The sequence below is a fragment of the Macaca thibetana genome, chromosome 3 (assembly GCF_024542745.1).
Source record: "Macaca thibetana thibetana isolate TM-01 chromosome 3, ASM2454274v1, whole genome shotgun sequence".
Classification (NCBI taxonomy): domain Eukaryota; kingdom Metazoa; phylum Chordata; class Mammalia; order Primates; family Cercopithecidae; genus Macaca; species Macaca thibetana.
The window spans coordinates 85,199,149-85,213,451 of NC_065580.1; the positions used below are offsets into that span (position 1 = coordinate 85,199,149).

General features: G+C 33.8%; 1 protein-coding gene across 16 annotated transcripts in view; it reads right to left on the reverse strand.

Annotated features, from left to right (window-relative positions):
• Nucleotides 1-14,303, reverse strand: part of DGKB (diacylglycerol kinase beta) — a 778,174-nt gene that overhangs the window by 473,232 nt on the left and 290,639 nt on the right. For all 16 annotated transcript variants that reach the window (XM_050783046.1, XM_050783047.1, XM_050783043.1 and 13 more), the window contains 2 exons: nt 8,964-9,037; nt 1,355-1,429 (listed from right to left, as the gene is read on the reverse strand). In XM_050783046.1, the coding sequence (XP_050639003.1) occupies nt 1,355-1,429; nt 8,964-9,037 (149 nt within the window). The remainder of the gene's footprint in view (nt 1-1,354; nt 1,430-8,963; nt 9,038-14,303) is intronic.

Genomic DNA, 14,303 nt, shown 5'->3' on the forward strand with positions numbered 1-14,303 from the left:
AATGGCAACAGTTTTGAATGCACAATATCCTAATTCTACAGAAGAGCTACTTTTTTGAATTCCAGAGAATATTAAAGGACAAGAAAAAGAGCCATTCTGACTGAGCTTCTGAATTTACAATACTTTACTTTTGCTTGGCTTTATCTATATTGGGACTTCCTGCATGTAGCCAGCTCACTTAGCCAACAGTCTGATCATGATCCTCTAGATTCTGGAGTGTGGAGCTTGACAAATACATTGTTCTGAACTGAATTTCTGTGGTGAACCTGTCATCTACAGGAAGGAGGTTCTGCAGACTGCTGCTCAGCATTGGGAAACTGATCCCAGACAGCACGCAGCAAAGCAGTAGAAGAAAGAGCTGAATATAATACTGAAAGCTATGCTAATTAATTATACTTTATGAATGTATTTTTTGTATCAGACACTATGGTACAAATTTTATTCTGAATTTTTGAAAGCGTACAATTAAAATATTTGGTTTCTGGTTCCTGAGAATGAGATGTAAGACTTATTTTAAATCAACGGCTTTTTAATAAAAATATGAAGCATGAATAAAGCTTATAGAGCTTCTGTCCACTTCATGTGGTCTAATATTTACCCTCATGTTGATAGAAAGAAAAGAGGTCAATGAAAGAAAATGACATTAATTATTTAACTAAACCAAGTTAATGATGATTTGTATAGGTGCATACTAGTGACATCAAAAGTATACATATATGTTTAAAAATATATTTTATTTTACTTGATCTTACCTGTTAACAATGAAGTATGTTATAAGAGAGTGATAGCGATTAGATTTTGTAAGTAATAAATCATAAAATTTTTTTTCATTAACCCATTTATGCTGGAGGTTGCAATTTTTAAAATTTAACTTGAATTTAAAAATCAGATCTCGGTGATGACCTTGAGCTGTAGGATATAAATAACTCCTACATGCTTAGTGTTCCAGTAATGGAACACTAGGCATAAATGGGCTAACTAGCTTACTTTCTCTCTCTCTTTTTTTAAAATATATATAAGAAGTACAAAAAGAGAGTGGTTCTTCAAATATATGGTGTGGCAGTGTTCAAACTAACATTCAGCTAGTTTGTCTCTCTGTGTGTGTGATTATTATCATTATTAGTACAATAAGGAGCATTACTTCACCATATTTAGAAAGAAGAAAAATCTGCTAGAAATTGACTATTTGGAAAAACAGTATTTGCACTGGTTTCTCTTATGTAGTTGATATTTCATTTTTATGTACTAATATGCTGCTGTATTCAAATAACATTATTTCTAGATATGTCAGGCAGTTTATTTAATTAATTAACATTAATTGAGTTAATGGTAATAATATTATCCTTGGACTTACCCTGGCATTGGTCCATTTCCAGCAAGACTGTAAACCTGACGAGGATTTAGTAGATACTGGAATTTTCTGTAAATTCTATAAAAGTGAAAATATGGGAAAAAAATTCAATAATATTCAACACTTTTAAAATAAGTAATGTCTCTCAGTGTCATAAATATATGTAGTTGCAATTAATTATATAATTTAATAAAAAATTCTATCAATTTACTAAATTTTGAATCAATAATATCAGAAGTCCAACAGCTCAATAGGAACTAAGGGTTTTTTAAAAGGTTTAGTTGTCACTATTAAGGCAATATAGTTCATAAGTTAGAAATATTGCTTGCATCCTTAATATGCATATGAATTTAGAATATTCTCTAACCCTCTTTTGAACATTATTTAGCTAATTGGATTTCAAATAAACACATATTTTTTAAATATTTCAGTATAAAATTGCTTAAATATCTTCTCTCAATAAATCCTTGTGAATACTTTGTCCTCTACAGATCTCTAATAGATCTGAAAATTATCTATCGTCTATATGAAATGGGATGGTATATTGTATATATGTACATGTAAGCAAAGAATGTAGCCTCATCTGGCCTAATCATTTCATATAAACAAGATCTTGACCAGTCATCTCACAAAATTGCTAAACTGTCTTAGCAGCATGTATTAAATAATTTTTTTTCTGAAAGAAAACAATGTTTATAAATAAATGCAATAAAAATGTTTCTATGCATGCACATATCTCACATGGTATGAATGCTTAGACAAATACTAAAAGTAAAGAGATAAAGAGTACATCAAAAAGTTAATTTATCACAATCAGTTAGGCATTATTCCTGGGATAAAAGGTTGGTTCAACATACACAAATCAATAAATGTGATTCACCACATAAACAGAATTAAAAGGCAAATCCATATAATTATCTCAACAGATGCAGAAAAAGCATTTAATAAAATACAAAATCATTTCATTAAAAATAAAATCCTCAACAGACTAGACATCAAAGGAACATCCCTCAAAATGGTAAAAGCCATCTATGACAAACCCACAGCCAACATCGTACTGAACGAGCAAAAGCTGGAAGCATTCCCCTTCAGAACTGGAACAAAACATGCCCACTCTCACTACTCCTATTCAACATAGTTCTGGAAGTTCTAGTTAGAGCAATTAGACAAGAGAAAGAAATAAAAGGTATCCAAATAAGAAAATAAGTCAAGCTCTCTCTTTTCACTGATAATGATTCTATACTCAGAAAACTCTCAAAATTCCACCAAAAGGCTGCTAGAACTGAAGAATTTTAGCAAGGTTTCAGGACACAAAATAAATGTATAAAAATCAACAGCACTTCAATAACATCCTGGCAGAGTCAAGTCAAGAATACAATATCATTTACAATAGCCACACACACACACAATGAAATACCTAGGAATACAACTAAACAAGGAGGTGAAAGCACTCTACAAGGAGAACTACAAAGCACTGCTGAAAGAAATCAGAGATAACACAAACAAACGAAAAAAGAAAAAAATTCCATGCTTACGGAAGAATCACTATCGTTAAAATGGCTACTATGCCCAAAGCAATTTACAGATTTAACACTGTTTCTAGGAAACTAGCAATGTCGTTCTTCAAAGACTTAGAAAAAAACTCTTCTAAAATTCATGTGTGACCAATAAAAGAGCCTGGATAGCCAAATTAAGCCTAAGCTAAAAAGAACAAAGATGGAAGGATCACACTATAAGGCTACAATTACAAAAACAGCATGGTACTGGTACAAAATCAGACACTCAGGCCAATGGGACAGAATAGAAAACTCAGAAATATAGCTACAAACCTTCACCTGATCTTCAACAAGGCCAACAAATATAAACAACAGGGAAAGGACTTCCTATTCAATACATGTTACTGGAATAGCGGGCTAGCCATATGCAGAAAAATGAAACTGGACTCTTATTTTTCACCACATACAAAAATTAACTCAACATGGATTAAAAATTTAAATGTAAGACCCCAAACCGCGTTTCTAAAAGAAAACCTAGGAAATATCCCACTCGACATTGGCCTTGGCAACACATTTTTATTAAGTCCTCAAATTGCAACAAAAACAGAAATTGATTAAGCTACAGAGCTTCTGCACAGCAAAAGAAACCATCAACAGAGTAGAGACAACCTGTAGAATGGGAGAAAATATTTGCAAACTATTCATCTAACAAAGGTATAATATCCAGAATCTATAAGGAACTTAAATCAATGAGAAAAAAGCAACAACAAATAGCCCCATTAAAAATGGGCAAAATAAATGAACAGACACTTCTTAAAAGACATACAAGCAGGAAACAAACATATGCAAACATGTTCATCATCACTAATCATCATAGAAATGCAAATTAAAACCACAATAAAATACCATCTTACACCAATCAGAATGGCTATTATTAAAAAGTCAAAAACCAGTGGATATTGGCAAGGCTGCAAAGAAAAAGAAATGCCTCTATGCTGTTGTTGTGAATGTAAATTAGTTCAGCCATTGTAGAAAATGGTTTGAATATTTTTTAAAAAAAACTTCAAACAGATCCAGCATTCAACCCAGCAATCCCATTATTGGGTGTAAACTCGAAGGAAAACACACCATATACCAAAAAGATACATACATTTTTATTTTCATTCCCGTTCTATTCACAAGAGCAAAGACATGGAATCAACCTAGGTATCCATCAATGGTGGGCTGGATAAAGGAAATGCCATACATATATAGCATGGAATACTACACAGCCATTACAAAAGAATGAAATCTTGTCCTTTGCAGCAATGTGGATGGAGATTTAAGTGAATTAACACAGAAACAGAAAACCAAATACTGCATGTACTGCATGCAACGTTAAGCAGGAGTTAAACATTGAGAACACACAGACATAAACATGGGAACAATAGACATGGGAGACTACCAGAGTGGGAGAAGAAGGAGTGGAGGAAGATATGAAAAAAACTACCTGTTGGGTACTATGCTTGCTACCTGAGCATAATATACTCATGTAACAAACCTGCACATGTACCTCCTGTATCTACAATAAAAGTTGAAATTAAAAAGATTTTTTTTAAGTTAAGGGATATATTTAGGTTACTAAATTGGTTTTATACACACATGAAAATATGATTATATATTTTATAAACACTTTCTTATAATATTTACTGATAAAATTCTCCAAATTCAGTATGTAATATCAGCTTATATCACCTAGAGTTGCTCTCAATACCCTCTTTTCCCTGGCACCTGAACTTACTAGTGGACAATTCTGTGTCTTCCTAAAAGAAAACCTAGGAAACACCCTATCTGACATTGTCCTTGGCAACAAACTTTAAAAAATGCCTATCAAACCTGGCTATTCTATCCCACTGCCTTAGTTAAGGTCTTCAAGTTCTTTCACCAGCTTTATAAAATTCTTGGCAACCCAGCCCTCCTCTATACTATTGTCTAAGTACAGTCATGCCTTATCCATGATGTAAAGTTTATGCCAGTGTCCAGTTGTTCACAATATAAAATTCAGACACCGTCACAATTCAGCCACACTTTATCTCTCATCTTTCCCCTCTTTCTCTTTACATTGTCATCCTGGTAAATTCCTCTTGGTTGACACCCTGCCATTTCACAAGTCTGTCTTTCTCCTTCTTTCATCGGGCAAACATCTATCATATAAGAAACAATACAAAAGCTACTTCTTCTCTAAAGACTTCTTGGTCTTCAGAGATAGTTATCTCTTTCTCTGAACTTCAATAGAACTTTTATTTTAAACATTTCTAGTTTAACCTGTAATATATAGTATTGCAATAGATCTATTTATGTCCCTGCCTCTCTGCATGACTGTGCCTTATGCCTCTTATTCCCAGTCACTAGCAGAGTTTGGATTCAACTCAGTGTTGCTGCCTGAACACATATGTGAACATTTTCAGACTTATTGACTGATATGGAAAACTTTATGTGGATTTATGATTCTGTGGCATTTTGCAACTTGTCTAACATCAAAGTTAAAAAAGCCAAGAAATTTGGAAAAGAAAACACTGAATGGAATCACCTTGTGAAAGGTGCCTCTAATGCAGGCAGAAAAATTATGTTTGCATTCAAAACAGATCACCTTTAAAACATATTTACATTACATTTGACTTTGCGTGGTCCCAGTCAATGAATAAAGAACAAAACACAAGTGGATGTGTATAGAGAAGAGTTCAAAGTTGAAGCCTCCAGTAAGTTTAATTTCCTTAAGATTTTAGGGTAACTATACATATGTATATGTATTTTTTTAATTTAGGGAAAATTATTTATATGTACTGGCAGAAAGGGAAGGCAAATATTCAATTAAGGGTCATTCTACATGATTCATATTATCTTTTTTTTTTTTAATTTATTTATTATTATTATACTTTAAGTTGTAGGGTACATGTGCATAACATGCAGGTTTGTTACATATGTATAATTGTGCCTTGTTGGTGTGCTGCACCCATCAACTAATCATTTACATCAGGTATAACTCCCAATGCAACCCCTCCCCCCTCCCCCCCCCTCCCCCCTCCCCCCTCCACATGATAGGCCCCGGTGTGTGATGTTCCCCTTCCTGAGTCCGAGTGATCTCATTGTTCAGTTCCCACCTATGAGTGAGAACATGCGGTGTTTGGTTTTCTGTTCTTCTGATAGTTTGCTAAGAATGATGGTTTCCAGCTGCATCCATGTCCCTACAAAGGACACAAACTCATCCTTTTTGATGGCTGCATAGTATTCCATGGTGTATATGTGCCACATTTTCTTAATCCAATCTGTCACTGATGGACATTTGGGTTGATTCCAAGTCTTTGCTATTGTGAATAGTGCCGCAATAAACATACGTGTGCATGTGTCTTTATAGCAGCATGATTTATAATCCTTTGGGTATATACCCAGTAATGGGATGGGTGGGTCATATGGTACATCTAGTTCTAGATCCTTGAGGAATCGCCATACTGTTTTCCATAATGGTTGAACTAGTTTACAATCCCACCAACAGTGTAAAAGTGTTCCTATTTCTCCACATCCTCTCCAGCACCTGTTGTTTCCTGACTTTTTAATGATCGCCATTCTAACTGGTGTGAGATGGTATCTCATTGTGGTTTTGATTTGCATTTCTCTGATGGCCAGTGATGATGAGCATTTTTTCATGTGTCTGTTGGCTGTATGAATGTCTTCTTTTGAGAATTGTCTGTTCATATCCTTTGCCCACTTTTTGATGGTTGTTTTTTTTTTTCTTGTAAATTTGTTTGAGTTCTTTGTAGGTTCTGGATATTAGCCCTTTGTCTGATGAGTAGATTGCAAAAATTTTCTCCCATTCTGTAGGTTGCCTGTTCACTCTGATGGTAGTTTCTTTTGCTGTGCAGAAGCTCTTTAGTGTAATGAGATCCCATTTGTCAATTTTGGCTTTTGCTGCCATTGCTTTTGGTGTTTTAGACATGAAGTCTTTGCCCATGCCTATGTCCTGAATGGTACTACCTAGGTTTTCCTCTAGGATTTTTATGGTATTAGGTCTAACATTTAAGTCTCTAATCCATCTTGAATTAATTTTCGTATAAGGAGTAAGGAAAGGATCCAGTTTCAGCTTTCTACTTACGGCTAGCCAATTTTCCCAGCACCATTTATTAAATAGGGAATCCTTTCACTGCTCAGTGAAATCAAAGAGGACACAAACAAATGGAAGAACATACCATGCTCATGGATAGGAAGAATCAACATCGTGAAAATGGCCATACTGCCCAAGGTAATTTATAGATTCAATGCCATCCCCATCAAGCTACCAACGAGTTTCTTCACAGAATTGGAAAAAACTGCTTTAAAGTTCATATGGAACCAAAAAAGAGCCCGCATATCCAAGACAATCCTAAGTCAAAAGAACAAAGCTGGAGGCATCATGCTACCTGACTTCAAACTATACTACAAAGCTACAGTAACCAAAACAGCATGGTACTGGTACCAAAACAGAGATATAGACCAATGGAACAGAACAGAGTCCTCAGAAATAATACCACACATCTACAGCCATCTGATCTTTGACAAAGCTGAGATTCATATTATCTTAATTTGAGAAAAAAATATTTTCCTTTGAAAATATTATTTTTTTTCTCTTCAAGCTTCAATTTTCTGTAATTTCCAATGTGGATTTAAGTCTCATCTAATTATTTGTGGAACGTTTTCTTTTTTGTTCAAGCTATCAATAATATATACAGCTAACAGAATGTAAGTAGTAAAGAAGAAAGTAATTTCAGCATCATTATTTAATTATTATTTTATGAGTAAAACTATTCCCTTTAATAAAGCATTGGGAATATTTTTAATTATTAAAACATTATTTATTTAAAATATTTTCTATCATGTTTACAGGTGTAAAATATAACTAGATATTGATGAAAAGAAAAAAACTTATACTTTTTATTTTATTTTATTATTATTTTTGAGACAGAGTCTCACACTGTCACCCAGGCTGGAGTGCAGTGGCACGATCTTGGCTCACTGCAACCTCCCAGGTTCAAGCGATTCTCCTTGCCTCAGTCTCCCAAGTAGCTGGGATTACAGGAGCCCATGACCATGCTCAGCTAATTTTTTTGTATTTTTAGTACAGACGGGGTTTCACTATGTTGGCCAGGCTGGTCTCAAATTAGTGACCTCATGATCCACCCACCTCAGCCTCCCAAAGTGCTAGGATAAAAATCTCACACTCTTTAAAGCAACAATGTTTTGTTGATTCAATAATGAAAAGCATTCTTCATTTCATGGAAAGAAAGCTAGAAATTTAAATGGTAGAAAAAATTACTTTTTTCATGGAAACATTTCAACTTTGCTATTTGGTGAACTACAAAGGAAATTTGTTATACTATTGTCATGTTTGTTATGAGTGCTTTCATCTGCTTGCTTATTTTTGGTTGAGATTAGGAGAGGTATCTAAAAAGCATTAAGGCAGGTATAACTGCATTTTTGTTCATGAATGTCATCTTTAGTAAGACATAAGATTTACTCTTCAATGTAGTGATTTTCATATTTGTATTAAATAATGTAATTTAATCATTCATTCATTACAAAATAAAATGTTATCAGCCAGAATGATGAAATACCTGATAATGCAACACATTAGTATTCAGATTAAATATATTGTACTTCTCCAGGAAATATGGCATCATGTTCTCCAAAAAGCACATGAAGAAAATCATTATAATATATTTTGCCTAGGAGTTGGGTATAAATTCTGTTCCTCAGTACTGAGTTATGATTTACCTGGATTCATCTTGGTAACCATTTAGAGAACCAATTTTCATTCAACAATATTTATGAAGCCAGACTCTCTGTTAGGTGATAGGGGTGATAGGTGGGGTAGAGATAATTCAAACACCTGAGCTATAATAATAAAAATAGTTACAAAAGGCCATTGTATTAAAATTTCAATCCTAAAAACAAGATCATATAAACATATTACATGCTAGCATCATTTATTTTGCATTAAAATTAGCAGACAGGAATAATTGTTTTTAAGCATTTTTACGTCATCGTTTTGTCTATTTTTTTAACATATATGTGAAATAGACACTAAAATTAATTTAAAAACATACCGTTCTCCTTGTTTTCCACCACTTTTGGGGTTCACAAAAACTAAAAGTGGGTGAGTACCAGGCACAGGAGTGATCTATAAGAAAAGTTATATATATGGAAAAATTATTAGGCCTATTATATATGAATAAGACTCCTTGTTATTTCTAAATTATAAAATACCATACGCAATTTCAATAATATTACTTTCTGCAATGTGTGTGTGTGAATGTGTGTGTGTGTCTGTGTGTGTGTGTGTGTGGTGTGTTCAACAGGAAAACTTCCTCTACAAAGAAAGGCATGCCTATCTAGGTAGAGGGCAGAGGGGAAGGCAGTCAGGAAGAGGGAATAACATTTGTAATTCCCGTAAGATGAAAACAAAAGTTACGATTTTCAGATAGTAAGTGAATGAGCTAAAATAAAGCAGAATTCGAGGGAAAAGGGATGAGAAGCAAAGAAGTAGATGAACTTATAGAGGGCCCTCCTTTTATGCAGGAGTCCTAAGTGAGAGTTTTGAGGCATATGTGGAATACATCTTCCCAACCACCTGTGAACTAGAAAGAAACTCAATAAGATTCTTTGAGGTCCCTTTTGGCCTAAGAGTCCTTATCTACACAATTTGTTCAGTGCCTTCTTTTCCTGCTTGCTGAATAGGTTGCTAGTTAATCAAGTCTATTTGCTAAATAGAGTCCATTAACTATTGATCTCTCTTTCAGGTAACAGGAATTGACTTGACTGTACATCATGTGCTACTGCTTTCATCACAACTCAGCTCTCAGTTGAACAAGAAAGGCAAAGTTGCTGTCCTAATGGAGTTTATATTATAGTGGAGAAATATGCAATAAACAAATACATATTTAGTAATGAAACATGCCACGATGGGAAATAAAGCAGGTAAGGTGATGGCACGTATTTGTATGGGTAGAGTTGTTTTACATAGGGTGGGAAAAGACAAGTGTTGTCTATTACCTGAGTCCAATGTTAAATAATAGACTTTTAAAAATAAAAGTATTCCTATTCAATGTAACCCTATATAACTCCCATCTAAATACAGTTTGATGAAAACAAAATTTAATAACAAAAGTATTCAGCTAATTGTGTCCTCTAAATACTAAGTGGAACAGTTTTGGATCAATCTGCTTTTTTGAAAGTAGATTCAAATTATCTTTACTGCAGTGTTATTTCTCCCCTAGAAAGTATTCTTAAATATTTAATGAGACAATTAAAAACACTAATTTTTACCATATCATGCCCTTCCTTCCTGCCTGTTTAACTATATAAGTTAAAATATTCTACTAACATATTTTCCTCCACTTATTTAGTAAAATGGCATTTTTCTAATGAGAATAGGCAACAGGGAAATGTTAAAATCTTCACATTACCGAAATGGGAAGACTGAGTGAGATACTCGTAATTTTTCTATTCGTATCCAACTAGCTCTCATTATAATTTACTGTATCTGTTTCTATTTTACTTTCCATTGCAAAGAAGACAAAGTTTTTTTCTTCGTAATTTGTCTCTAATTCAGCTGGGAGAAGGATAAGCAGGAGAAACTTCTGCACTAACTTCCCAGGTCTCCCCTGAACCAAATGTGTGCTATCAATTAATGTATATAAAGTGCCTATCATCTTTAAGCCATGGTGGCTCAGATTGCAATGGGTACCCCTTCCTCCCATTAAAAACTAAAATGAAAAAAAAAAGAAAAACCACCAAAAAAAACCTATATTTAAAAACCTGCGTTCGATCTTTTTTATTTCTCATCCTATTACAAGGCTGAAATTCCTAACGTTTTCATAAGCAAATACACAATAATAAATAGATGCAGTTTTAGTTGACTTTTTAGTCAGTTTGAATTGTTTCTAAGTAGAAATGGGAATCTCAAGGTAAATAGTTTTTAAGCATGAGCAAAGTATTAAATCTGAACCCCAAATACTCATTAGGATGAGTTTTCCTTTTCTCCCTAAAGTCAACATTTATTTTATAACTATATGAGATTATATAAAAATTCATACTGAGTCCAACATATCAAATTATTTTCAAACTATGCTTTGAAATGTCTTTCAGAGATATTTAATTGTTAGAATATCTATAGACATCACTATAAATTATTAAGTAAAGGGGAATTAAAATTGTGTTTTAAGTTATATACTGTTATGAACAAATATCCCACTGGAATAGATTATAGTCTGTAAGGCATCTCAAAATAAAATACAAAATCTTGATGTAATTTTTGGAGTAGTTAAATGGAAAAACAGATTAAATGTACTAGAAAAATCAGTGAATTTAAAGAGCTTAGAACAATGACGATATTCCACAAGTGGCAAATGTTGAATATTCAATATGGATATACAGGAATAATATCAATCAATTAGCAACCATTATTTTACATAATACTTTTCTCATTATTGAGTATGAGTTCATTTTCAGACAGTCTTAACATATAACGTATGAGATAAGTAAAATTGTAGGTATTATTACATGCAGTCTTTAAATTAGTTAATTTGATCTGACTGTTTGATTGCAGATTCTGGTTTTCAGAGAGGTCACTCAGGTAAGAACTATCTTTGCATTGTATTGCAATGCAAAACATGTCCACTGATAAAGTGAATATAAATAGTTTTATTAGTTTCTGAAACTCAGTACATCTGATATTTGTGAATAAAGTTTTACGGAAATATCTTACATTAATATTTTTAAAATTTTACTGTAATATTTTTATTTTTTAATCTCAAATTTACAGAAAAGTTGCAATGACTCTATAATTAACTTTTTCCCACAGCCACTTGAGAGTAAGTTGCCAAAATTCTGCTCCATCACTACCACTCCCATTTACATTAGTATTTCCTACATATGGAAACATTCTCAAATACACATATATACATATATACACACACACACACACCACACACACACAATACAACCATCAATAACAGAAAATTAATATGATTCTGGACTAGTTTTGTGGAAAAAAAAACTATTATTAGGACAACTGATGAACCCTAAATGGGATCTGAGGTACCAATGTAGTTAGGTACCAATGTTATATTGAAGCTTACTAATTCTCTTTTGAACTGTATCTAATCTGTCTATGAATTTAGAAATGTCACTTTCATGAAACAATTGTGAAATAAGATGTAAAACTCAGTTATTCTGAAAACATGTTTATTGCCATCCTAAGATATTGTGTCCCTTTTGTGATAGATTTTGGTGGAGTAGGAGGTGAAAGACAAAAACACAACTATATCAAAAATTCTGTCAGCTTAAAACTATTCATTCTTTGAAGTACATATTTATACAGCATTTGAGATCATCTGAAGTAGAACAGCATATAAAACAGATGACATCTTAGTTGATTTGTTTAAAGCATGAAAGAACCCTGGACCTGCTCTCAATCTCCCATGACTCTTCCATTGTGTTTGAGGCTCTCTACAGAACCCAGTGTCTTTTCAAAACAGTTAAACAATAAATGAGATAGAGTAATATGGTATCACATGCAAACAAAACAAAACAAAACAAAAAAACAACAAAAAAACTGATGAAGAGAGAAAGTGTTTAGGAAGATTTTATAGCATCTGTGGTAGTTGAAATCTTGAAGAATGGTCATAAATTTTTTTTTCAATTTATTTATTATTATTATACTTTAAGTTGTAGGGTACATGTGCATAACGTGCAGGTTTGTTACATATGTATACTTGTGCCTTGTTGGTGTGCTGCACCCATCAACTCGTCATTTACATCAGGTATAACTCCCAATGCAATCCCTCCCCCCTCCCCCCTCCCCCCTCCACATGATAGGCCCCGGTGTGTGATGTTCCCCTTCCTGAGTCCAAGTGATCTCATTGTTCAGTTCCCACCTATGAGTAAGAACATGCGGTGTTTGGTTTTCTGTTCTTGTGATAGTTTGCTAAGAATGATGGTTTCCAGCTGCATCCATGTCCCTACAAAGGACACAAACTCATCCTTTTTGATGGCTGCATAGTATTCCATGGTGTATATGTGCCACATTTTCTTAATCCAATCTGTCACTGATGGACATTTGGGTTGATTCCAAGTCTTTGCTATTGTGAATAGTGCCGCAATAAACATACGTGTGCATGTGTCTTTATAGCAGCATGATTTATAATCTTTTGGGTATATACCCAGTAATGGGATGGCTGGGTCATATGGTACATCTAGTTCTAGATCCTTGAGGAATCGCCATACTGTTTTCCATAATGGTTGAACTAGTTTACAATCCCACCAACAGTGTAAAAGTGTTCCTATTTCTCCACATCCTCTCCAGCACCTGTTGTTTCCTGACTTTTTAATGATCGCCATTCTAACTGGTGTGAGATGGTATCTCATTGTGGTTTTGATTTGCATTTCTCTGATGGCCAGTGATGATGAGCATTTTTTCATGTGTCTGTTGGCTGTATGAATGTCTTCTTTTGAGAATTGTCTGTTCATATACGTTGCCCACTGTTTGATGGGGTTGTTTGTTTTTTTCTTGTAAATTTGTTTGAGTTCTTTGTAGGTTCTGGATATTAGCCCTTTGTCACATGAGTAGATTGCAAAAATTTTCTCCCATTCTGTAGGTTGCCTGTTCACTCTGATGGTAGTTTCTTTAATAAATGGTGCTGGGAAAATTGGCTAGCCGTAAGTAGAAAGCTGAAACTGGATCCTTTCCTTACTCCTTATACGAAAATTAATTCAAGATGGATTAGAGACTTAAATGTTAGACCTAATACCATAAAAATCCTAGAGGAAAACCTAGGTAGTACCATTCAGGACATAGGCATGGGCAAAGACTTCATGTCTAAAACACCAAAAGCAATGGAAGCAAAAGCCAAAATTGACAAATGGGATCTCATTACACTAAAGAGCTTCTGCACAGCAAAAGAATGGTCATAAATTTGATGTGCAGGGCATTCCAGGAGACTGTTCATGCTGGATTCTCCACCATACTGAATAGAATTCATCTTGTAAAATCTTATTTAATCATATAAAGGGCCAGTTAAAAATAGTACATTTAAAGAGCATGATTTTAGAGTTAGACTCGTTTTGAATCCCAGTTCAATCACTTCTCTTTATATACACACTGTTCTTTAATGATCTCATCTTATCTGATGACTACCATCAATGCCTTTCACTCCCAAATTCATGTCTGTCCTTTCTTCTAATTTCTAGGTTCACATATTGGTCTATCTACTTGATATTTTTATTTGTATATCTAGCAGCAACAGAAATTTCCTTCTAAACATTCATACAGATGCTCCCCTATCTCAGTCAATGGCAATTTCATTATTCCAGTTGCATGGTCCAAACTATTAATATATTGGAGAAGTTTCTGACTCCTCACTTTTCTTGTAAATCCTGTAGTCAAT